Source organism: Muntiacus reevesi, chromosome 8 (assembly GCF_963930625.1).
Source record: "Muntiacus reevesi chromosome 8, mMunRee1.1, whole genome shotgun sequence".
NCBI classification, from domain to species: domain Eukaryota; kingdom Metazoa; phylum Chordata; class Mammalia; order Artiodactyla; family Cervidae; genus Muntiacus; species Muntiacus reevesi.
In genome coordinates this window covers 46543424-46570476 of record NC_089256.1, presented here as the reverse complement: position 1 = coordinate 46570476, position 27053 = coordinate 46543424, and the positions used below count along the sequence as shown (strand labels likewise).

Sequence of the window (27053 nt, the reverse complement as noted above, 5' to 3'; positions counted from 1 at the left end):
AAATAGAGACCCCGAAAGTAAACAAACAAATGGATATTTGATAAAGCATTCAGGAACTCATTTCCTTTAGAGGTCTCTGGGTCTTCTCTTAAAGCCAACTTATTGTTACCTTTTACGTGTAAGAACCTCAATTAAGTGGAGATTCTTAATTAGTGGCAGACACTCTGACCATTGGCCATCTGAAACAGAGGAGACAGTAAAGTCATGTAAAGGACATCCAGTAAACTTGAAATCACTACCGTACTCAAAGCCATTTAACATATAAGTACATGGCTCAAAAAACCGAACCTGTTGGTTCCAGTTTTTTCATGTACACTGAATTATACATGGATTGTTTTCTCTCATTATATCTGTCATAAAGGAACTGTAAGCCAAGTTTGGGTTCTGCCCCAAGCAAGTGCACAAGCCTTCTCCATATCCGTTTAGGTATTAATTTCTGCCATGGTTTCAAGTTATTTTTCCTACTCCTCTATTTTCTGTAGGCTCAACTTCCTACCTTATATCTTTGTTATATATCATAGTGCTTTTCCAGCTTTTCACAAGTTTGCCTAATACCTGTGAGAAGTGTAATTCCACCCTAAGAGGTTTGAGAGTAAAGACCAAATAACTTGCTATAAATATCAAACACTTTTGAAGTTCCCTTCTTTATGTTTTAATGTAAAAATGGACTTTCCCTCAGAATTTCAGGGAGACATTAATGAATCATGAAGATGCATTATATGTATATCCTGTGACTTTGTCTCTTAAAGTAGAATTGGTTATGCAGAAGTAAAATTTCAATGAAAAATACCTTCAATTGTCCATACAATACGATATAACTTACTATTGATTCTCAGTGAGTCCAGCACAGGCTCATTTTCCTCCAGTGTTTGAAAGTGTTTACTCTTCCTTCATTCAAAGGCCACATAAAGCAATTGGCTTGCATTTGGGGCCTCATTGTTATTCAGTTGCTAGATCTTTCCAAGTCTTTGCCACCTCCATGGACTGCAGCATGCCAGGTTTCCCTGTCCTTCACTATCTCTGGGAGTTTGCCCAAACATATGTCCATCAAGTTGATGATGCCATCCAACTATCTCATCCTCTGTTGCCCCCTTCTCCTCCTGCCCCCAGTCTTTCCCAACTTCAGGGCCTTTTCTAATGAGTTGGCTCTTTGCATCAGGTGGCCGAAGTATTAGAGCTTCAGCATCAGCCCTTCCAGTGAATATTCAATGTTGATTTCCTTTAGGATTGACTGGTTTGATGTCCTTGCTGTCCAAGTGACTCTCAAGAGTCTCCTCCCATACCACAATTTGAAAGCATCAATTTTTCAGTACTCAGGGCCTCATTGGATGACTATTATGTTATCTCTGACTGTAAAATCACAATCAACATGGCCAGGAGATCTGAGACCACCACTCACTCTGTTCACACTGTGAAATCCTGGGTAGAGTTGCCTGCTGCTGCTGCTAAGTTGCTTCAGTCATGTCCAACTCTGTGCAACCACATAGACGGCAGCCCATCAGGCTCCCCCGTCCCTGGGATTCTCCAGGCAAGAACACTGGAGTGGGTTGCCATTTCCTTCTCTAATGCATGAAGTGAAAAGTGAAAGTGAAGTCACTCAGTCGTGCCTGACTCTTAGCGACCCCATGGACTGCAGCCTACCAGGCTCCTCCATCCATGGGATTTTCCAGGCAAGAATACTAGAGTGGGTTGCCGTTGCCTTCTCCATAGAGTTGCCTACATGAAGTTATTTTTCTATCTTATTTACTTTGGTTTGAGTTCATACTTGTGAATTTGAGTAGGTTGATTGCTTGTAGGATGTCGCTGGATGGGACCCTGATGAACATCTTTTACATATACATGCCCCAGTTTGAGAAGCACCTCTGTATTTAAAATTTTGTCACGTAAAGGGAAAAGATTTCTTTCTAACTACATAGTTCTTCCCAATGCTAGACACAAGAAGTATTCTTGTACCTGATTTTATATTCATGTCTGTTATGTGAAAAAATAAGCATTTAGTAATACAAAATGTAATGCCATCTTACAGTTTAGTACATCTTTTTGAAATGCCAATCTCAAATCCAGAGCTTATCATATAAATACCATAATTTTGCTATTGATTTCAGTGTAAGACACAAATTTCTTTTGTCAGAGGCTCAATAAAGTAAGTTGTACTTATGTTAAGTATATTAAAAATTGCTTTCTGTGGGGTCAGGTGCTGCAACACCAAGAGGAATGGTCAGTTTTCTATATCCCAGAAAAAAAGGAAAGAAAACTGTTCTCTGTCAGTACTTTAAAAAACAAAAAAAGCCAGACATCTTTCTTGAATTTCATACTCCCACCCTTCTCTTCATTTTGGTCAGAAATATTTTCTGTTTCCCTAAGATTAGCTTGTACTCTAAGAGAAAATATTTAAGAAAATTTCTGTTTAAGATTGGAATTAGTTCAATATCAGAATTATCTTTTGCTGATGCCAAATGTTTAGTTTCTTGTTAAGAATGATGATTTTATTAATTTTAAAATTTTAACTCTTATTTTTTATAAGGAGTTTAAGTAATGTGTAAAAGTGCATAAAGTTTAAAAATGACTCCAGATTCTACCAATAGTGCTAATCCTGACTAAGATAAGCATCATCCAGGAAGCATTCTCTTTACATATATGTTAATACAAAGAAAGAAAAAGTTAATGAATAGAAGAATCAAGTTGTACAGGTCATGCTATACATGCTATTTTTCAGTAAAATTATTGGGTTTGTAAAAAACAAACACATTGTAAAACCTTTAACCATGAGAAAAACATTATTTATCAAAAGGTCCCTTAAGGTGTAATGAAAAGATTATGAAAAATTTAGATTAAAATTATATTTAGCTATATTTTAGGCAATATTTATTAATTCTGTTAAGGGAATTAGTATTGTTATTTGTTCTTCCTTCAGTTCTTCCCTGACTCCCATTTTAAAATTGTTACTAATTTAATATTAGGACTTCCCTCTAGCTCAAACAGTAAAGAATCTGCTTGCAAGGCAGGAGACCCAGGTTTGATCCCTGGGTCGGGAAGATACTCTGGAGAAGGGAATGGCAATCCACTCCAGTATTCTTGCCTGGAGAATCCCATGGACAGAGGAGCCTAGCAATCTACAGTCCATGGGGTCACACAGAGTCAGACATGACAGAAGCGACTTAGCGCAGCACAGCACACTCTGTTCTATGACCATAGTTACCATGATTGTTTAGTTTTAGTGTTATATGTGAATGGATTCATTGCCTACAGTGGACCCCTTAACTGTGACTTTTCTACTCCTGAGTTCTTTATTTTGATTTATGTCTAGTTTGTCTGAGTTTCTGACACTGTGTGTTTCTCAGGGTCACTCACATAGGCATTATGTGACAAATTCTTAAATATTTAGTGGTGTCAACCTTTTGCCAGTGACATCTTGGCTGGGTATCATATTCTTTTTTGGGGGGGTTATCATATTCTTGAGCATACTTTGTTTTTCTCAGACCTTTGTACTAATAGTGTTGTTTTATCATTTATTAACATTGAGTGTTGCTGTGGAGAAATCTGAAGCCAGGCTTACTTTGTTGCCATTTTGTAGGTAACTTGTTTTTTTTTTTCTCCTTGGATCCCAAAAGTATTATTTTTGTAATCAAGAAAGTTCTTCCTTTTGCTTATTCACTGTTCTTTCAGTACAAATGTAGTTCTTTCGTTTCTTGGACTATACCCTTAAATACATCTTCTGTTCTATTGTTGGCTTCTCTACTTTGAGGATAGCAGTTATCCTTGTGTTGGATTGCCTGTATCTTCTGTCATTATCATCTTCCTTCCAATTGCTTACATCTTTGACTTTTCTCCTAAATTCAATGCTTGGTTTATTTTTTTTTTATTTTTTTGGCTTAAATTAGCACTTGTTTATTAGCTCTTAGTTAGGTCAGAAGTTCAGTGGGCTCAGGTGTGTTTTCGGCTTGGAAGTGGAAGTGTTAGTCATTCAGTCGTGTCCAACGTTTTGTGACCCCATGGACTCCCTGCTAGGGTCCTCTGTCCGTGGGATTCTCCAGGCAAGAATACTAGAGTGGGTTGCCATTTCCTTCTCCAGGGGATCTTCCCAACCCAGGGATCAAACCTGGGTCTCCTGCATTGCAGGCAGATTCTTTATCATCTGAACCACCAAAGTGTTTTCTGGTTAGTATTTCACAAAGCCAAAATCAAGGTATCAGCTGGGCTGGATTCTTATCTAGAGACTCTAGGGGAAAATCTGCTTTTAAACTTGTTGGCAGATTTCAGTTCCTTGTGGTTACAATGCTAAGGTTCAGTTTCCTTTCTGGTTATTGTCCTTAGGTTGCTCCTAGCAATTGGATGGTGCTCTCCAGTCTTTGCACATGGCCTCTCCATCTTCATAGCCAGCAGTGGTGCCTCATATCTTTCTTGTGCTTCAGATCTGTCTGACTCCTCCTGCCAACAATGCATGCTTTATTTTACTTGCATTATGTTCATGTGATTGCTGTGCCTTTTGTCTTGTGAGCAGCTCTGTCCAGCCATTTTCTTTGCTCTGATATAAATGTTACTGAATCCACCCTGACTGCATTTCCACAATATTTAAGATTCAGTTGTTTTTCCCTCTGAGCTACAGTTCAAGGATGGAGGTTTTCCTGATTTATGTAGTTTTCTACACACTGAGGATATGGGGATAGGGCTTAGAAAGTATATGGATATTAAAACATAAAGCCTTAATAATTAAAAGTGTATGCATGTATTGATATAGAAAGATCTTTGGGATTTTTTTTCTTATTTGTTTATTGGAGCATAATTGCTTTACAATGTTTTGTTAGTTTCTGCTGTACCACATCATGAGTAAGCCATATATTTACATATATTCCGTCCATCTTGAGCCTGCTTCCACCCTCCCCATCTAGGTCATCGCAGAGCACCTAGCTGAGCCCCTTGTGCTACACAGCAGCTTCCCACTAGCTGTATTTTACACACGATAGTGTATATATGTAAAGACTGCCATTGCGGAAACAATTGGAAGAGTGTGTGTAAATGTATCTTTACACATTGACTCACATATTTGCTGTTGATTACCTAAAATGTATCTCTGGAATGATAGACAAAGCATTAATTGGTTGCCTGTAGGAAAGGCACCTGAGTGGTAGTAGGATGGATTTGGGAGGGAAGCTTTTCTCTGTGTATCTTTTTATACTTTAAAAGTTTTGAACAAGGTGAATGAATTACTTTTAAAAGACACATGAGCTCTTTCTTCTCTTCTGAGTCTTAATTGCTCCATCTTGGAATTCCTCAATCCTATAGAAAGTATATCCTGTCCCCATAAGGAACTTTGCACCAGTCTTCCGACTCTGGGGGGGATCTGAAAGGCTTAGGATCAGTGAAGTGGCTCCCAGTTAGTCATTTCCCCACCACTTTCCAACCTCCGTGTCTGTCACACTCCAGTCAGAAATTTGTGTTTCTCTCCAAATCTAGGCCTGTTAGTGGAAATTCTTGCAATTTTTTTGATTCACCAGTATCACTTTTGGGGGTTGAGGACAGAGTAGGAGGTATGCAATAATCCCTTCTTTCTTGGCTAGCACTTTTTAAAGTGTGTGACATAATGTTTTACCCGATTCTGTTCTGGCTACTGCTAGCCATTTTTGTTGTTGTTATTTAATATTCATTATTTTTAGTTCAGTGGGTTTGGAATTTGGGTAGGGAGATTCTTTTTTTTTTTTTTCAGTGGGTTTTGTCATACATTGATATGAATCAGCCATAGAGTTACACGTATTATAGGGAGATTCTGATTTCAGTTTCCACATTTACTTTAATTGCTGGCACCAGCTTTGTGTCTCCTGTCTTTCTTTGGTAGTGAGCTCCATCTAAACACTATCGTGCTCTGCTCCTGGCCTGTGTTGCCTTTCCTGTACTTAACTTTCATCCTGGTCTTGGTCATGTGTAGCCAGTCTCCTAGTCCCACTAACCTGGCCCATGTGACGGGTGCATCAGGCAGGAAGGATTTCTCAGTACTACTCAACTTCCCAGGGTTCAGGTGGTTGGAGCATCCTCATAGCACCCTGGTTCAGGAGAAATGAGAAACTGATGGCCAGATCCCCTTTATACAGCTTTTGCTTAACACGTGCACACACAGAAGTGGCTGTGTTTCTTTTATCTACCAGTGTTTTGCTTTAAAAGTTCATCGCCCTTTCACCGTAAATTCTCATAATTATTTCTCAATTTATAACCTTGCTTTGCCAAAGATTTGCAGTGCTGACAGAGATATCTTTCTGAAACTGAGAAGCAGTCATGCCATTTTCCTGTTTACAAATGTTTTCATAGCCCCACAGCAACTTCGGGGAAAATGTGCTAAAAATAAAAGCTATTCCAAAGCAAATCAGTTATAGCCTGAGAGTGAGTTCATGGGAGCAGGGACTTTTCCTTCCTTGTTGTACCCCCAGCATGAAGAACAGTAGAGTAGGTACTCCAAAAATATTTGTTGAATTAAGTGATAGGTTCCATCAATACTTCTGTCCAATAGATAAATCTCATGGACTGAAGAACCTGGCTGACTAGAGTCCATGAGACCGCAAGAGTCAGAGATGACTTAGCTACTAAACCACTCAACAACAATATATACCTAGTAAATCATTTTGAATGAATTTTGATCTAGTAATAGCTTACTGATCAGGTTGCAGAATCTCTCTTTGTCATTTGGAAACAGCCAGTTGAAGCAGTCATCAACAGCAAAAGTGTGCAGTTTGGGTAGTTTTAATATGCTATGTTAATGAACATTGTGATCAAATAAAGGGTATAACGGATGTAATCACAGGGGGATTGACTGTTAGAAGTCTAGAAAAGATCTGCTGTCATGAGGGTCAGAAGTGCTGTATGCTGGGTGACTGGTTGAGGTAGGTTCTATGCTGTAGAAACTAAGTAAAGTGAGAGCTGGTATAGATGGCATCCCTTGAAAAATTTCAGGTGCCTAAATAGCCAGATTCTCTGGAACAGGAATGTAGGAGCACCTGCAGGCAAAGCCAGAAATGTCTCAGCATCTGCATCAAATTAGAAAGCATTGATCAGCTTTTTATTTCCTAACTTACTCAAATTTAAATTCACTGCTGAGGCAGTGCTAAAGCAGGCAGGCTTCCATGCTGGTAGGAGTGTATATTGATACAAACTTTTTGGAAAGCAATTTGGTGGTATATTTCAAGAGCTTTAAAGGCATTCATGCCATTTGACCTAGTAGTTACACTTCTGGGAACTGTCCCAAGGAAATAATCCTTTTTCAAAAAAAAAGGGTCTAAGCCTCAAAAAAATTTTAAGTGTTATTTTTAATACTTAATTACTTCATTTATAGTATCAAAAAATTGGAACAATATAAATGTCTTACAGAAGGAGAGGAGATAAACAAATATGTTCCACTCAAAGGGATATTATTACTCAAGTTAAAATATTTTTAATATGTTGCAAGATAGAAAATTTCTTAAAGTGTTAAATGAGAAAAGCAAGCCACAAAGACTATAAAGAACAGAAGTTGAACTGTATTTAAAAACAGAAGAAAAGACTGGTGGGAAATTTACCAAAAAAGTAAATCTTTATTTTTGGTCACTAAAACTTACTTTTTAAGGAAAGCAATCGGATAATTCTTGTTTAGCACTTTTGAAAGGGAAACATGTAAATATCCATGTTTCCTAGGAAAGGGAGCTTTGTAGTAGAGAAGGGATAAAGCCTTATATTGCTGAACGGTGATATTCATCTCCAGATCTCCCAAACCCCTCTGTTTAAAGTCACACTTACAAAGCATTCTAATTTTGACAGCAAAAAAATGCACCCCTAGATGAGGGTCTCTAAAATCCTAGTCATTCAGTTATTAAAAAGGCTGTGCCTCTATTACAAGTGAATAAATTGACATTTTGGTTTGTTAGCTAGTCTCCTATGGATTTGATTAATGAGTTGGTTTCCCAACTCATTAATAGAGCCTATTTCTTGCTCTTAAGTGGCATAAAATCAGATTTTTGAACTTGAAAGTCTGAGGTCCAGATCCTGGATTTTTTTGATCCCCAACCAAATATAGCAGCAGCCCTAGAGTACTGCTCAAACCACTAGCCATCTAGCCCATTGTTTCAGTGATAAAAGAAGAGCAAAAATTAAAGAAAAAAAAATTTAATTTTTATGTGATGAGCTGGTCTTTGAGTTAAAAAAAAAGAGGCTAGAAAGAGTGGTGGTCTTAAGTGGCAAGTACTTGATAACTCATTTAGGAAAACTTGATTGTCAATCTTTTTTAGCTTTTCTTATTTGAATTGTGATCTGGCTAAGTATATTCACTTAATGTTTGACTTACCAATTAGCTTCTTTAGCAGTGTTACATATTATACCATCAGGCTCTATACTTCTTTTGTGCATTTGATTAAATAGAAGGTTTGTTCACATACCATTCAATTCATTCATTTAGAGTGTATAGTTTTAGAACATAATCAATTTTAGAACATTTTCATTACCCCAAAACAAAACTATGTACCTACTGATAATTACTTTCCATTTTCTTCCTAACCTCCCAGGCCCAGGTCACTACTGATCTCCTTTCTGTCTGTATAATTTTGCCTACTCTGGATATTTCATCTTAATTGAATTATATAATACATGCTCTTTTGTAACTGACTTCTTCACTCAGCATCATGCTTTAAGGTTCATTAATATTGTAGCATGTATCATTACTTCATTTCTTTTTTTTTATTACTTTCTATTTTATTTCTAATGTCCCATTGTATGGCTATGCCACATTTTATTTATCCCTTCATCTGTTGATGGACATTTTTAATATTTCCACTTTGGGGCTAATATAAACACCACTATAAACATTTGTATAAAAATTTTTGTATGGGCATATATATGTTTTCATTTCTCTTGGGTGTATATATTCTAAGAGTGAAATTTCTGGGTCATAGGATAATTCTGTATTTAACATTTTGAGGCAGACTGTTTTCCCGAGTGGCTGCACTATTTTCTAATCCTGTCAGCAATGTATGAGGGTTCCAGCTTCACATCCTCATCAGCACTTGTTATTATGTTGTTGTTGTTCAGTTGCTAAGTCATGTCTGACTCTTTGTGATCCCATGGATTATAGTACACCGGGCTCCTCTGTCTTGCAGTATCCCCCGGTGTTTGCTCAAATTTGTGTCCATTGAGTCAGTGATGCTATGTAACCATCTTATCCTCTGCTGCCTCCATCTCCTTCTGCCCTCAATCTTTCCCAGCATCAGGGTCTTTTCCAGTGAGTCTGCTCTTCAAATCAGGTGGCCAAAGTATTGGAGTTTCAGCTTTTACAACAGTCATTCCAATGAATGTTCAGGTTTGATTTCCTTTAGGATTGACTGGTTTAATTTTGTTATTACAGGTCTTTTTAATGGTAGCCCTCCTAGTGGATGTGAAGTGTATCTGTATCATTATGACTTTAATTTTCATTTCTCTAATGATGTTGAGCACCTCTTCATGTGCTTATTGACCTTTTGCATATTTTCTTTGGAAAAATGTCTCCTCAAATCCTTTGCTCACTTTTAAATTGGGTTTTCTTTTATTTTTAAATTATAAGAGCTCTTTATATATTTTACATATAAGTTCCAGATTATATATATATTTGTAGATATTTTCTCCTGTGGGTTTTCTTTTCACTGTCTTAATGTCCTTTGAGACATACAAGTTTTTAGTTTTGATAAAGCCCAATTTTATTTCTTGTGCTTTTGTTTTCATATCTGTTAAACCATTGCCTAATCCAGAATCACAGAAATTTACATCTATGTTTTCTTCCAAGAATTTTGTAATTTTACCTCTTACATTTAGATCTGTGATCCATCTGGAGTGATTTTTTTTTATTTGGTCTAAGAAAGTGTCCCAGCTCCATTCTTTAGCATGTGGATATCCAGTTATCCCAGAACAATTTGCTGAAAAGACAAATATTTTCCCACTGATTTGTCTTGGCACTCTTGTTAAAAAATCAAGTGACTATGAATGTGAAGGTTTATTTCCAGACTGTCAGTTCTATTCCATATATTTGTATGTCCATATGTTTATATTTTTGTATTCATTCTATTTCCCTGGAGAAGGAAATGGTACTCCATTATTCCCCACTCCAGTATTCTTGCCTGGGAAATCCCATGGACAGGGGAGCCTGGCGGACTGTAGTTCACGGGGTCACAAAGAGTTGGACACAACTGAGTGACTAACACTTCCATTTTCATTCATTCTATAAAGGTTTATTGAGCATCTTTATATGCCAAGCATTGTGCTTGACATGTCCATTTTGCTTGCTTTTGAAAACCAAACCATACCTCTTTAAAGCCCAAATCTTCTTTAAAACTCATTCTAATAGGATGTAGTACCTTTTTTTTTCTTAATGAGATATAAAATAATTTTCTTTCGTAGCCATACCTATAGAGGTAATTTTAGCTTCATATAATTGCACATGGGCTTTTGGCAAGTTGTAGTTTGTCCAGCTATATAAATGTCCAGAAGTCTGAGTGATTTTAGAGGGCTTGGAAGAATGAAAATTGATCAGGGATAGTCCACTGAATATATTGACGATGAGGTTAGTTTTAAAGTGGATGAAGAATTTACTACCTATGATAAGGGGTTCCTGGCAAGTGGGGAATTGCCCACATGCAACTGGACAGGTCTGGGAAGTTGGTAAGTGTAGTTACTGATAGCAGTATGAGCAGAGAGAAGTGGTGGAGGGGTTACTGGACTGGATACCCATAATTCTGCTTCCAGATTTTATATTTGTAGCAGTTCCTTGCCAATGTGAAGTTACAGAGAGAATATTTTTAGATAAGGAATTATTACTTGGTTTAAGATGAATTAAAGAAGGGAAAATTTTTATATAATGGTGGTGGCTGGTCTCTAGATACGCACTGTGGTTGTAGGAATTGAAGGGAGAAGCCAAAGAAATGTAAACTTAGCAGAACTTGATAATTATAAAAAAATAACTAAACATAATTCTAGCATTATAACTTGAGGACATTGGAAAGATAATTGTACCAGTGCTTACCCTAATGAATAAGGTGAGAAAAAATGGTATATAAACTTTGAGTTTGTCTGCTTGTTAGCAAAATATAAAAGACGGCAACCTAACTGTTAGTGTATCATATCCAGTCTGAAAGCCAGGAGCTTTCAACATTCTGTTGACATAAACAGTTGATTTTCCTTTTCATAGTTGCCTGTTTATTTCTGAAACCCACATTGTAAAATGAACTTTCAGTGTCTAACTTTAAGCATTAAGCAGTGGTTTTATTTTCTCTGCCTGTAAAAGTGTTAAAAAATACTGTACTTTGTCAGTGACTTTGAAAGACCTAGGAAAGTTACCTAGATTCCATGCTTTACTATTATCATTGACAATATTATTGTTTTGAGGGAGGAAAAGTTTTAATATTGACTACACTGAAAAACATAGTCTATACAGAAATGTAGATAAATTTCAGCTGCTCATGATAGCTTTAAACATTAAAATTTGGATGTTTTAGGAAATCTATTACATTTTGAAACACAGTACAATACATTTATTTACCCATCCTAAATTTTCTTTCAGGAATTGTTCCATCTTCTGTTGTCCTGACTTCTTTCCAGGTGATGTCAAGAGTTTTTCTAATATGGGCAGTAACACATAGTGTCAAAGAGGTAAGCATTTAAAAAGACAAAAATAAAATAATATTAGCATTAACAAACTTTAGTCAACTTTTCTTTCTCACGTGTGTTTTATCGCTAAAGATGGAACTGCACATCATATCAGTATAGCCCAAACAAAATTCACTTGTACTATAGGAATTGGGTTACTTGTGGGAAACATACCCCAAATATACAGTTGAAAAAAGGAGACCGATTACACAAAGTCCCAAAGTCTCAGTTCCCTTGGAGATTTGGCTGGTATGGCTATGGTCTGCACCTCAGTTATATTTTTCTGGTTTCTTGTTTGAATTCAGCACCATAAACCCTGGACAGCTGCATCTTTATAGCGGGACTGTTGGGGAAGTGAGGGACATAAATTCATTGCCAGTCCAATCTTTGTCGGACCAGGGTAAAGTAACAAACTTGTTCCTACCCGGTCCACTTGCATTAATGGAATTCCCAAGTGTGCTGAGTCTAGTGGTTCAGGGAGATGAGCGCTCTTCTGAGGGTCTGAGGTGGATGCCCAGGCAGGCCAGCTTCTTATAAGAACTGGAGGGAGGAAACCATCATTACCATGGCTATAAATCCACAGCTATCTTTCATTGTCTGGTATTGGAGAAGGGAATTGTTTTCCAGTATGTTTTTCGCTTTTTAAAAGTCCATTATTGTTAATGTCACCATGAGGCAGAGTACCAGTACCCACCAGGAAGATTCAGTTTTCAGTTTTCCAGTCCTAGTAACTTAACCACCAGCATTATTGGGCACTTTAGCCTTATGGAATGTGCTTATCTATTAGCATTATCCTGGTGTTTTCTTTGTCTTCTATTACTCTGAAATCCCTGTCAAAACACTTGGTTTTTCAGGATTTATTTAGACAGTTTTGTTTGTTTTTTAACTAGTTATTGTTTTTAACTTTTTATTAGCATATGTTTATACATACAGAAAAATGCACATTTTTAATGAAAATTGACTAAGCTAAGTTGTTCTTGTTACAGATCCACAGAATTTTTCTTTTAAGCTCATTCATTCCTTGAAGATATCTATTTACACTTTCTGTGGAGGAAGAATATAAAGCAATCTCATATTTTACATGATCACTTTCTATAGTGCCACATTTCTTTAAAGAAAAAGTCAAAAACAGGCAAGTAAATCCTAACGTGGCATATTACCCCTTGTTCTCATTCTTAGTTGTTTCTGGAGTAAGGAAAAGTTACTCTCTTCATTGGTTTCAAAGTCTTTTCTATAAATCATTTGTAACCTGTGTTTCTTCCTTCTTTCCTTTCCATTTAACCGGCAACTCATAGTTTTAACTTCCCAATAGTCTTAAGTGACCTAAACTTTCTTCCTAATAGTAACTCATTTATATTCTTAAACAAGTAATTATATTCTTCTAATAATTAAATGTTAGTTACATGAAGATAGAGTGTTATCAACTGTGGAGTGTTTATAATCGGCCAAGAGAGTCAGATACTAGGTGTCCCGGAGCTAATGCTCCAGCTGTTGGGTTATTCATGGCCTCTGCTTCTCCCTTCTGCTTCAGTAACCACTCCTCTGCTTATTAGCACTTCTGGCAAAGAGTATAGACAAGTAAAGCAAAAATGCTTACAATTCAAGTTAAGCAATTGTTACCATATTGCTGTTACCAACATTTCCTAGAATTTCCTAGGCAGAGCGTTAAGACAGCTTGGCTTAAAAAGATATTAAATATCTCTGTGGATTACAGGTATGCGGACCTGGCCGTTGCCCTTAGTAACCACCTGCCTGACAGATGCACAGACTTGCCATTTAACAGATGGTTTCACATGTAGTGTCAGCACAGTAATTTCAGTTATATGCTTGTTATGTTTGCATATTCAAAATTGTTTCTCTGCAGCCAATCTTACCCAATTTTACTATCATTAACATATCGTTTTCTTAGGAATGTAGTAAATCTTACTGTCTTTCTGTCACCTCTTCCGTTTTCTTCTTTTCATATATACTGTATTGACTGACTTACTCCTTTCTCACGTAAATAGGATTCATTGTTTCTACTGCTCCATGATCACACTTCTTGTCTCCTCATTCCCCTTTTCTTTGAGAAGAACCCATTCATTGTTTTGTTCATGGCAGTAGATTCCCTCTTGACCCACCCCAAGTTGCTGATAGGTAGCTTGAAAACCTGTTAGTGTGGCATTTCAGAGGCCAGTTTGCTGTCTGTCACCTGCTCCTTACCCCACTTCTCTTAGCAAAGACTATTTTTTCTACTGTCAAGTTTCATGTCAGCTATAATTTAGTTTGTCCTATACAACATTATATATGGCTTCCCTATTAAATGTCCATTCTTCTGTTTACTGAAACATCTTTTAAATATCATTCTTTTCCTTATAGTTAGCTTTGTTTATTTTTAATGGTGGGAACCACATAACTAATAACTAAATTCCCAATAACTAATGCATAGGGAAATTGATCCCAGAAATAACTGCTTAATAAAGTATATCTCACTTTCTCATATTAATGTTCAAATTCTTTTTGCAGTACTTTGCTTTCATCCTCAGTTTCTTTTCTAGCATCACATATCCTCTAAAGTGGACACGCCTGCTTCGTTCTCATAGCGTTACATTTGGGTTTGGACTCTTGCCCTACCCTCTTTGGCCTGCCTGTATTTTCTACACTCATTTCCCTTGTTTTCTGTAATTGTACATGATGTACTAAGGTATAGCCTATATACATTTTAGGACTAGATACTACGGTTTTCATATTTGAGGTAGATTTTCTTTTAAGAGGCCCTATAAAACATGCATTCTTATCTGTCATTTTTATTCTCTGCTGCATGGAACACTAGTCACATAAATGTTGCCAGGTATATCATAGAACTAAAGATGATCAGATGGTTTTCTTCTCTGATGTAGAAGGATCCACCATCACTAGCAGGACTTCTTGATGAGCAGGATATTAAAGATAAAATGTCTCTATGCTCAAAAGCTTTTTCTTGACCCAACATAGCAAATAACCTCCCCACTTCTTTCCTTTTAAAGGGACTTTTTATATAAGCAAAGTTAAGCTTCTGATAACAAGCTCAGGGTGAGATATAGGGTGTGTGGGATACAGGAGGAATCAGAAATTCTAGCTAACCTGTTTTCTTTGCAGTTTTTCCACCTGAACCCCAGAAATGAACTGGCTTCTTCTGCATTCCTTAGCCAGGATGGCCACTGCTACTGCCATATCAGGCTTCTGTGGGCATTTGTTCCCCTCACCTTCTGTTTGGGTCGGTGTCTTTGTCTCGTCATTGACCTGTAGCAAGATTGATGTTTTTCAGAGTAAACTGCAATGGGAGATGCCACCTTAATATGATCCACCACCGCCACCCCTACCCCCCATCAGAAACAGAAGTCCACAGGGCACATATTCTTCCTTCCCTAAAAGTAGCTAAGCCAAGCCCGATTCCTAGACACACAACTAGGCCACTGTTCCTTTTCCTGGGGACAGGCTTCTTCTTTGAAGAAGCCCCCACGTATCCTCTCCTGAGTTCTCAGTGTGAGATTGCTGTGTTCTTGAGCAGAAGTCCCAGGTTACCGCTCTGAGCAGCAGTTGAATAAGAAGTTGTTGGACTCTCACTGTGACTTAGCCTGAGTGCAGTGAACACCTTCAACACCTTACTAGGTAGGGTAACTTGTGTGAGATAGAGCTTTGCCCTGGATTGCTGAGCCTTCTTTCTTCCTTACCCTTTGCTACCTTTGGAGAAAAGGATGTTTTCTCACATTCCTCTGGAATGTCCCGTGAGTTCTGATTTCACCAGTCAGCTGGCTCCCACTTCTTTCTGGCATGCCACTGGGGTTCGTGACACTTAAGTTGCCATCTTTGCTAACTTCTCAGCAAGCTGCCTACAAAAAGTCTGTCGTGCATGTTTAAGAAAGTTAGTAACGTCCAGTTCTCTATCATCATGCTGGTTTTTGTTGTTTGTTACATTATACTTTATGGAGGACTTTATTAAAATATAATTATTCACTCTTGACAGTTGTCTCTTGGGGTAGGTTGTAGACTCCACTTAAAGCTTGGAAGCTAGAGCAGCAAACGACCGTCTGTCAAATGGCAGAGTTGAAAGTAAACTTCTGAATTCAAAGTCTTCCTCCTGCATTAAAGCTTGCTCTCACCAGTTAGAAATGTGATGTAAACACATTCTTACTTTTGTGTGCTAATCATACTTTATCCCTTGAAGAGTTGAAAACACCCATCTCAGTTACCCATTCCAGATTTTGAGCTTCCCTGATGGCTCAGACAGTGAAGAATCCACCTGCAGTGCGGGAGATCTGGGTTGGGAGGATCTCCTGGAGGAGGGTATGGCCACCCACTCCAGTTTCTTGCCTGGAGAATCCCCATGGACAGAGGAGCCTGGCAGGCTACAGTCCGTGGGGTCGCAAAGAGTCAGACACGACTGGGGGACTAAGCACATGACATCTCAGGCGCAGAAGCACCTTTCCTCTTCGGCAATTCTGTCATACCACACGCATATTGAAATACGGTTCTCCAATCAAATGGTTTATAGGTGAAATGCACCAGTAATTGCAGGCCTGGGTGCTCGTCTGCACACTTTGCCAATGTGCCTCTCTGCTTCTTTAGTGCTCGTTTTAGGGCTTCTGATATATCCCTCCAGTTAACTGACCTTTCTTCTTGAAAGTCCCAAGACTATTTTTCATACTGGCATATGGACTATTTGGAACAGAATTCCCCGGAAAGCTTCTTAGAAATGCACCTGCCAGGTCCCACCCCATATATGATACAGAATTTTGAGGAGTGGAGACAGAATCATCACTATTAAGCTCCTTGAATAATTTGATGAGATCTAAGGTTTAAGAAATGCTCTAAAATACTGTAATGTGCTGTAATTTTTATTCAACTTTCCTTTTTCTTGATTTTACTTCCTATCTCTGCTTAGTTTCCTGGAGGCATAACCAAATCTCACCATCTCTGTCCCTAGTTCAAGAGCCATAGTCTCATTCGTAGAGAATGAAAGCCTGGAGTTCCCTTACCCAGCTAAGTGGAGGGATTGGAGTTTCTCGTGTAGTCCTCAAAATCCACTGTCTGTGGAACTGCAGCTCAAGTACATATAAGAGGAAGCTTGAGGGGCCCACCTTGCAGGTAGAGGCAGATCTGAAAGCACAGCAATAAGAAAGATAAACTGTCATTTGTTTGGGGGCGTGGGTTGCAGGGAAGGGCTCTACCGTGGACATGTGCTTCTTGTTGACTGGCCAACGCCACCAGGTAGGTCGTTTATGATAATTTCTACTCAGGGAAATACTGCATCTCTCTTCTTCAGTTTTCTCAAGAAATATCACCTTCCTTGGATAGTTTTTTTTTTATTTTCTAAGTAAGTCAAACACTATTCTAGAACATGGAGGCTGAGCAGCCATATCTTACATGAGGGTTGGTGAGGGTGGACTTCGGCAGGCACTTACCTTGTGGCTTAGGACAAAGCACATCAACTTTCCGAGCCTTGTTTTTGTCATCTGTGACAGAGTAATACTAGTATCTGCCCTGCTCATGTCACAGAGTCTTTAATAAAGGTTAAGTGAGAGGACTATATGAAAACCAGACAGCTGTGTTTAGAGATGTCAGGGTCTCTGGCTTGCAGGTCTTTTGCTGAGCAGGTTCTGAAACCCTAACGTATAGTTTCACTTCAGAAGGAATGCTGCTTCCTTCAGAGATGTAGCACAATTTTCTTTGTCTTCCTCTTGTCCTCTTCTTTTTCACTCTGGAAGCTAAAAGACTAGGTACAATGATATCCTGACTTCTGTTGCTGCTGTGTTGTGTTGGTTGTAGGTGTTCTTTCTCTGCTGGGTACTCTGACCGGGTTTGCAGTGCACTCTTGCTCTTTGCCACCTCCTGGGGCTACCTCCCTCGTCAACACATTTCCTGTTGCTGCACATGCTCCTCAATGACCCCAGTGGCCATCTGTGAACATGGCCTTTCAGCGGGGGAGGCAGGGCACCTGCTCAAGCCCATTGTTCAGATGAGTTGCTGAGAGGCTATGTCTAGGGCACATTGCGCCATGCCACTGTCTTCCTCTCGGGGCCCTTTTTCCAGTGATGTTCCAGCTCTGCCAAGGAAAGGCATTGGGATACATTCAGTATCTTTTGGCCCCCTGAGTGCTGAGTGTCTCAAGTTCTCCACCCTGCTCTCTCTATTCCCTGACTTTCTATTTTAAATATTTCTGTAGGTGGATGTGCATCACCTTCACTTTTAAAATTAGCACTTCTCCTAAAGGTAGAAAAACTTCATCATTTGATTGTTAATCAGACACTGTCAGACTTTAGACAACTCCAAGACAGATGTAGCAGTAATTTAATGCCACTTCTGCATCTGTTAATAGTGGACACATAAAGTGTTACTTTTCTCATGGCTAGATGGTTCATTCTAACATTGTGTATATTTAGCTTAGGTGATTTGAGCAAAATCAGGTTGTCTATTTTTCTCTGAGTGTTTTTCTGTCCCTTTCCAACATTTTCTTGAACTGTGTATAAAAATTTTATTTCAAAATATTGAAAAATATTTAGATCCTTTTGGGTTCAGTGTCAGTTCACTTCTGACATCTCATGTTGCATCTTTCTCCCATTGCCTTAGTTCTTTTGTAGCCCTTGGAAAACTCCAGTGGAACTCCTTTGTTCAAAATGTATTATACTTTTTCCTTTGATTATTAAGTCAGGTTTGTTTAAAATAAAACATTTTAAACCATGCAAGCCAGTATTACCACTACACCCTACAAGAACATAGCCCCATTTGTCAATTAAGAATTGACTAGGTTCCAGGCTCAACAAAATCAGGAAATCAGTTTCATTTGTGTTTAATGTTAATCTTTTTCTCTTCTGGCCTCTCCTTCTCTTCACCCTTCTCCGTTGGTGACCCTGCCCTACAAACACCCTCACACTTGAAGTTTCACACAGGACTTTCTTTTGCTCTCTTACCCTAAGGGCTATCTCTGGCATCCTTCGTTCCCATTTCTCAATTCTGGCATGAGGGGGAGCAGTTACATCAGACAAACTCCCTGGAAGACAGCACGGTTATCTTCATTTGGGAGGGTGTCACGCAGGGCAGGAAGGGCTAGGGCCTGACCTGTCAGCTCCAAAGGAAAGTGTCCCACTGTTAGGAGGTTCTTCTGGGACCCAAAGCCAGACCTGCCTGCCTGCCTAGTCCAGACTGCCCCGCACATGCCCGAGCCCTTCAGGCTGAGCAATGTTGTCCTCTTTCTTTCCTTCTGTCCCAGATCTTCCAGATTTCTGGTGTCCCCAAGATTCAGTTAGTCTTTTTAAATATTATGCTAAAATCCTCCTACCCCCATTTGACTGATGTTCTGGATGTGTCAGTGGTGTCTCCTACTTTCCTCCTGTTTTTGATAATGATGTTCTAACAAAGAAGCTTGTTGTTGGAATTCATTCTCTTCAGGCATAAGACGTCTTCACACTATTGGGTAGTATCTTAACATGTAATTGCTGCTACTTACAAACAGTAGGAAACCATTTTAGAGCCAAATCTGGATACGTGAAGTCCTGAGATTCACAAAGATGTTTGACTCTTGGCACGGGAAGCTGTCATGAAAAAGGAATGAGTGAAAAAAGAAAAAAAAATGTTCCCTTGCATGTCAAGTACTGGTTTCCCAAAGAAACAACTGAGATGATATTTACAGTGAGATTTACCATGAGAGCCTCAGTGGTTTCAGCTCTGGTTATATGTTCAGCTTAAGTTGAAGAATGACTCAGGGAAGTAAGCCTGTTATTTGAGCTATGCTGTCAAGTTGTACTGTCAGTGGAGAGTTACAGTAAGTGAATTCTGACACTAAAACCAGTTTTCATCCATGATTTGAGAGTAAAGTGAATTGAGATGTTTATTTCAAGCCAAAGAGGGTAATTTTTTGGTCCTGTATAGTGATAGAAGCATGTTGGTTACGAACATTTTTCTTTTAAATATTTCTTCTATTTTGGGACTGTCCATAGGAATTTTGAGCAATGAAAAAAATGTTCTGTGCCTATGCTGTTCAACATAGTAGCTCCTAGTTGTATGTGTGCACATATTGAACCCTTGAAATAACCGCTGAGTGACTAAAGAACTGAATTTTAATGTAATTTAATTTTAAATAGCCACATGTGACTGGAGGTTACTGCATTGGACAGTGTAGCTGTAGTTATTCAGTGTAATATTATTGGGTTGGCCAGAAGGTTCATTCGAGTTTTTCTGTAACATCTTATGGAAAAACTCAAACTTTTCGGCCAACACAGTATTTACCATTCTCTTTATTTCAGTCAATTAGGTTTTCATATATTTTATTTCATGTGCAAGATTGTATGATTTAAAAGAAAAAAACATGTAGCCACAGGAAATTTATATGACATACTTGGTATGCTGTGTTCTTTAAATCCAGGAATTCTTTTAGTACTCTAAGTTAAACTCTTTTAAAAATCCTGATTGCAGGTGTGGGAAACTGTGTGGTATTCTCTTCTGTTGAAAAGATAGCAGTTCATTAACTGGTGAGGCAGGAGGCCATACAGACTCCACCTTTCAGAGACCTGGAGTTTGGCCTTTGCAGTGTAGTGACCATGATACCATGTCCCACGTTTGGCTTTCCTGAAAACCGTTTCATAGACCTTGTCTCTCCTATTTGACTTCAAGGATACCTTAGAAATATAGTCAACGTTATTATCCCCATGAGCTCAAAGGTTCTCACCTCACACTGTAAAAGATGATTGGCATGCTTCGTGAGCATTGCTAAAATATGTCAGCAGAGTCAAGGAAAGTGAAAAATTATTAGCAATAAACTCCTTTTAAACAGGTGTGCTCCGTGGTACAATAAGTGGAATTTTTAAAGCATTGATTAATATTCATTTGAAAACTTTTAATATGTAGGAGGAAGAACTATCTCAAATTATCTGCTCCTTTGCCAAAGTGGTCCTTTGTATACTGTTGCTTTTTCAGTGTAACTATATTTTCAGCATGAATATGAAATATCAGGTCATTTAAAAATACATAAATTGACAAGAATGCCAATGCATTCAGTCTCTTGGCAGTTGACTTGCACAGTGAATGCAGCAGGTAACTGGTCTTGGTGGGAACCTTGAAGACAACAGGGGAACCTGAAGATATCCCCATTCCCCTGCTTCCATGAAGTACCCATGAAGTGTATTTCCATGGCTTCCAGGAGGAGGAGTCAATAACCTTTTTTACCTACCCATGTCAAGAAGTCCTGTATAGTCAGGAAGCTCTCGTTAAAAGCCGTGATGCATCACAGATAAAATTAAGCATATTACTAAGTCATCTGCATTTTCCAGATAATGGAGCCCTTTCAAGTCTGAAGTGAAACCCTGGTGCACTTCGGGAATTTGTAAGACGTGACTTGATATCCACATGTGGATGTGTGTGGAAGCATGCTGAGGGTATGCCTGCATTTGAAAGGGAGGGAGGAGACTAATTATTAGGCTTGATGCATTAAAGATTTTTAACTTATCTTTCCTTTAAATTGCCGCCATAAACATTTGTTTCTAACAGGATGAGTTTTGGTATCTTCTCCCCTTTACTATATTTTGCTTTGGTGAAAGTATTACCAGGATAACTGAAAACCTGATAATTGTGCCTCTCTTTTGCCTTCTGCATTGGTGCTGTCTTGTTAAGACAAGTTTAAGGACTCTTCATTGAGGTCAGTGTTTCAAAGCAGTATATGTTGAGAGCCTCAGGTGTAAACACTAATCAAATTAACCAAGGTTTTATATACTAAATACTGTTTTTTAATTTTAGAGTTTTTCACATAGTCATGTTAACATTTATGTAGCATCTTGCCATCAGTAGCAGAGCTTATCAACTGGTATCAGATGTCTGTCCCCCAGGTGGGTGTTAAAAGAAATTTCAAGAAGAATATGATAACTGGAATGTCTACATAATCTCAGAACAAAGGTGGTGCTCACCTCAGCTAGTAATTGTCAAATTGGTCTAGTGTTATGCAGTCACCTTTTTTTTTTTTTAAGAAAAAAGCAGAAATACAGATTTTTTAATGTGAAATCTCTCAACTTAAAAAACTGGCTCAAATATTTTCTAAAGCACTGTACAAACTCAAAGAAAATGTTTGCGATCCAGGATTATGGGCCTTTTTTTTTCTTTTTGGGGGGCCATTGTTTTAATATTTATGTTTCAAGAGATGATACTCAAAGCCTTTGTTTTTATTTTCTGCCTTACATTTTTGCAATTATTAAACCATCATAGAACAAAAGAAGCATGACATTTCACAGTGTATATTGCTCATTTCATGTTCTTTTGACCACATCAGTTACACTTCTGACAGTGATGTATCCTATCCCCTCTAGAGTGTTGGGTAGGCACACTGGGATGATGCATTTAGAGTTCTGGGGGCAGACTGTGGGTTGACTGCCCCAGTTCTCCCCATGAGACCACAGTAACCTACTGCTGGGCATATTGATCTCAGGCTGTCTTGGCAATAGTTAAAAGACTATTGCTTCATAGAATACTTAGGCTGTATTGGATATGTATGATCAAGGTGGAACTAATTAATGACTGTTATCTGATGCAGTCCTTATACTTGAATTTGGTTGAAGGTAGTAGTTGCATGAAAACTGTTAATAACATGCTATTTGGAATTGAGAGAGTCAAACTGAACTTAGGAAGAACATTGGGAAAGGCTAGCAGCTGGTGAGATCCTTAAACATCCCAGATTTGGTACAGGCTAATGCTTTAACACTTAACAGAAAACACAATGACAAAGCAAAATATTATTTTAGTAATTAAGCCTAAGAGGCAACCATCAGCCTGCACTGGATCCCAGCAGTGACTAGCATAGATAGTAGAAACTTAATAAATATTTGTTGAATTGAATTTTTCTTTCATGGAATAAAAATAATAACTGCTATTTATGAATGGCTAGCACTTTACTAAGCTCTTGATAGGTTTTTCTAACCTCACGTGAACCCATGCAAAGGCAAATATGTTACCTCAGTTTCCGTATGAGGATGTTGAAGCTGGGAAAGGATAAGAACGTGCAGCCTGGAAGCCTGGAGGTCCGTTTGCTTCCAGAGTTGCAGTGATTGAGAAGAGGCTAGTTGTAGGAAATTGCCATTCTTTCTTCATATTTCCCAGGAAATGGGCTGAGCAGATAGTAGCATTAAAGTTGGACTAATGGGAACATTTTAGCATTCAGACCTGCATGTCTGATTTTGTCTTAAATGCAGAATTGATCGTGCATTGCCTATTTACTGCATGCTTATACAGTTTTCTCATTGCATGTTCAGAAAAGTTAATTTCATGACCAAGACTTGTTTCGGTAAGCCAAAACATTTAACTAGGCCATCATCCATATTAAAGAGTAGTTCTCAGTTACTGTGAAATAGTTTTTTTAATCAGTCCCCCTTGTCATTGTAGGTTAAGAAAAATCTATGTAGTTGCATATTTTTCTCTCCTTTAAAAGGGAAGTATATTAATATAGCTCACGTTTTTCCATATAAAAGGAGTATTATTTTCCGGTTTGTTTACTGTGTATCCTATCATAGGTTTTTGTTTTATTTTTTAATTGAAGGATAGTTGCTTTACAGAATTTTGTGGGTTTCGGTCATACATCAACAAGAATGAGCCATAGGTACACTCCTGTCCCCTCCCTCCGTGACCTCCCTCCCCACCCCACCCTTGTAGGTTGTCGTGGAGCTCCTATCTGAGTTCCGAATCACACAGCAAATTCCCATGGCTGTCTGTTTTACATACAGTGTTGTAATTTCCACGTTACTCTCTCCATGCATCTCGCCCTCTGCCTCGTCCCCTCCCCCGTAAACATTCATGGGTAGTTTACACAGACAGTTGCCATGTGAAAAGACCAACACTTGCCCAGACATCTTCTTTTTAAACCACCACATGTCAGTATTTATTAATTTCAATTTCTTATCAAGGAGGACATTCCTTTTAAGTAGATAAGTTACATTTTTGTTCAAAAAGACTTAATATTAAGTTATGGAAAGGACCAGGATTGTCGTCAGAACTGTCCTGTGCCCCAGCCCAAACCTTCTGCTGACGTCACCCTCAAGGCAGTAGCTCTGTGACCTCACTCTCCCAGGGGCCCAGCCCTCCTCACCCAAGGCAGAGAACATGCAGGCCAGGCTGCAGACAGGTCAGCAAATACTTATTCAATACCTTCTCTGCTCTGGTATCGTCTCAGCACTAGGATGCGTGGAAAAGAGAAATCACAGGTGCTGCCTTCACAGGGCTTGCTCAGGAGCAGAGTCAAGCAGTGCCTTAGAGTGGGGTAACTGACACGGCAGGAAAGACAGGCTGCTGGCACCACGTGTCACACTCCAGCTGCCCAGCTGAGGGCTATACCAGCCGTCCAGCTCCTAAGGAGCTGTTCCAGTCTCCCAGGCCCACTTGTTCCTCCTCATTGGGTGGTCCTGGAGGTACAGTCCGGTGATACATATAAAGCATTTAGAACAGTGCCTGGCACTTAGTAGGTGCTCAGTAAATGTTAGTTACATATTAGCTATAATGTAACCTTATCTTTTCCCAAACTTTCAGTGACAATTTTTTGTATAACTGTATTGAATTCTTCTCTGTGTCCTGAAGCAGAGATATAATTGACTTTTAAAACAGAGATATAATTGACTGTTCACATAGGAATGAATTCTTTATACTTATTAAAATAGTTTCACAGTTAGCTGGTGAAGATTTATACATAATTACTTTTACCATACTTAAGGGATAATTAGCCCTGCTAATGGGAGTTATCATTATCTTAATCATCATTATTATCCTAATCTAAAGCATTTATTGAAAATCTCATTTTGCCTTTTAAGTAAGCTAACCCCTTTTTCAAAGGGAGTTTTTGGACCTGCCCTCGGGGTACTTACAGTATAAGACAGTAGTAATTCGGATGCCCGTTTAGCCTCAGCATTAAATCTGTTGTTCCATCTCAAGTGTGCTTTTATTGATAGTTTTTGTTATAAATGTTCTTAAATCTTCTTTTATGGTTATGTAGCCCGCCTCTTCCAGCAGATTTAGATTCTTCATATCAAAGGCAATTTATAGAAACCAGGTGATATTGTTTGCTTCTAATTATGTCCCCAAAGTGATTGCTTAATGCTCAGGTGATATTTTAAAATAATTTATTTGGAAATCATTTCAGGTTTACAGAAAGTTTAAATTAGAACAGTACAAAAGACTCTCATATTTCCTTTATTCAGATTCTCCAACTATTGACATTTTACTACATTTGTTCCATCATCTATTCCTCTGTATTTGCATATCGTTTTTTTCCTGAACCTTGAGAGCAAGCTGTACATGATGTTCTGTCCCCCCTAAATACTCAAGTGCATGTTTCAGACACTCTTCTACATCACCTGCATACAACCCCCCAATATGGAAGCCAAAACTGATAACATATACCGTCCTACCCCCAGACTTCACTCAGATTTCACTAACAGTCTAAACAGTGTCCTTTTTTTCCCTTTGTGGATGGCAAGTTTGGCCTTGGAGTACAGGAAATAGAGGAAAACAATAGAATGGGAAACATCAGAGATCTCTTCAAGAAAATTGGAGAGATCAAGGAAACACTTCTTGTGAGAATTGGCACAATAAAGGACAGAAATGATAAGGACCTAATAGAAACAGAAGAGGTGGCAAGAATACACAGAAGAACTATACAAAAAAGGTCTTAATGACCCAGACAACCACGAAGGTATGGTCACTCACCTAGAGCTGCACATCCTGGAGTGTGAAGTCAAGTAGGCCTTAGGAAGCATTACTATGAACAAAGCTAGTGGACATGATGGAATTCCGGCTGAGCTATTTCAGATCCTAAAAGATGATGCTGTTAAAGTGCTATACTCAATATGTCAGCAAACTTGGAAAACTCAGCAGTGGCCACAGGACTGGGAACAGTCAGTTTTCATTCCAATCCCAAAGAAGGGCAATGCCAAAGAATGTTCACACTGCCACACAATTGCACTCATGTCACATGCTAAGGTTATGCTCAAAATCCTTCAAGCTAGGCTTTAGCAGTATGTGAATTGAGAACTTCCAAATGTACAAGCTGGGTTTCCAAGAGGCAGCAGAACCAGAGGTCAAGTTGCCAACATTAACTGGATCATGGAGAAAGCAAGGGAATTCCAGAAAAACATCTGCTTCATTGACTATGCTAAAGCCTTTGACTCTGTGGATCACAGCAAACTATGGAAAAATTTTTAAGAGATGGGAATACCAGACCACCTTACCTGTCTCCTGAGAAACCTGTATATGGATCAAGAAGCAACAGAAACTTAAATGGAACATGGAATGACTGACTGATTCAAAATTGGGAAAGGAATATGTCAAGGCTGCATATTGTCACCCTATTTGTTCAACTTATATGCAGAGTACATCATGCGAAATACCAGGCTGAATGAATCACAAGCTGAAATCAAGATTGCCAGGAGAAATATCAGCAACCTTAGATATGCAGATGATACCACTCTAATGGCAGAAAGTAAAAAGGAACTAAAGATCCTCTTGATGAGGGTAAAAGAGTGAAAAACCTGGCTTGAAACTCCACGTTAAAAAAAACTAAGGTCCCATCACTGCATGGCAAATAGAAGGAGGAAATGGAAGCAGTGATACATATTATTTTCTTGGGCTCCAAAGTCAGAGGACAGTGACTGCAGACATGAAATTAAAAGCCGCTTACTCCTTGGAAGAAAAGCTATGACAAATCTAGATTAGTGTTAAAAAGCAGAGATCTCATTTTGTGGACAAAGGTCTGTATAGTCAAAGCTATGGTTTTTCCAGTAGTCATGTACAGATGTGAGAACTGGGCCATAAAGAAGGCTGAGCACTGAAGAATTAATGCTTTCACACTGTGGTGGTGGAGAAGACTCTTGAGAGTCCCTTGGACTGCAAGGAGATCAAGCCAGCCAATCTTAAAGGAAATCAACCCTGGAAATTCACTGGAAGGACTGAAGCTCCAATACTTTGACCACATGCTGTGAAGAGATCAACTCATTGGAAAAGACCCTGATGCTGGGAAAGATGAAAGGCAAAAAGAGAAGACAGAGGATGAGATGATTAGATATAATCACCAACTCAATGGGCATGAATTTGAGCAAACTCCAGGAGATAGTGGAGGACAGAGGAGCCTGATGTGCTACAGTCCACGGGGTCAGAGTTGAGCACAACATAGCAACTTAACAGCAACAGCATACACATATATGTATACTCATACACATGTACGTCTAACAGTATGTCATTGTGTACAAATGTGTGTAAATATATATTCAGTGTATAGTTTATATATGTATATAAGTATATAAGTCTGTGTTATAAAATCATGGACTTGTACCAGTTCCTCCAATTACAATCCAACACCATGGTATTCTTTCTAGAGTTCTCCCTTCCATGTTTGTAAATACCTGTTCCAATGGCAGGAAGTCCATTTTTTGAACTGTATTGTTTTATTT

The 27053-nt window shown here is 38.6% G+C and overlaps 1 protein-coding gene across 1 annotated transcript in view; it reads left to right on the top strand.

Moving 5' to 3' along the window:
- HACD2 (3-hydroxyacyl-CoA dehydratase 2) overlaps positions 1-27053 on the top strand; it is an 88920-nt gene that overhangs the window by 47243 nt on the left and 14624 nt on the right. Inside the window, exon 4 of the mRNA XM_065942985.1 lies at positions 11540-11628. Coding sequence (XP_065799057.1) covers positions 11540-11628 — 89 coding nt within the window. The remainder of the gene's footprint in view (positions 1-11539; positions 11629-27053) is intronic.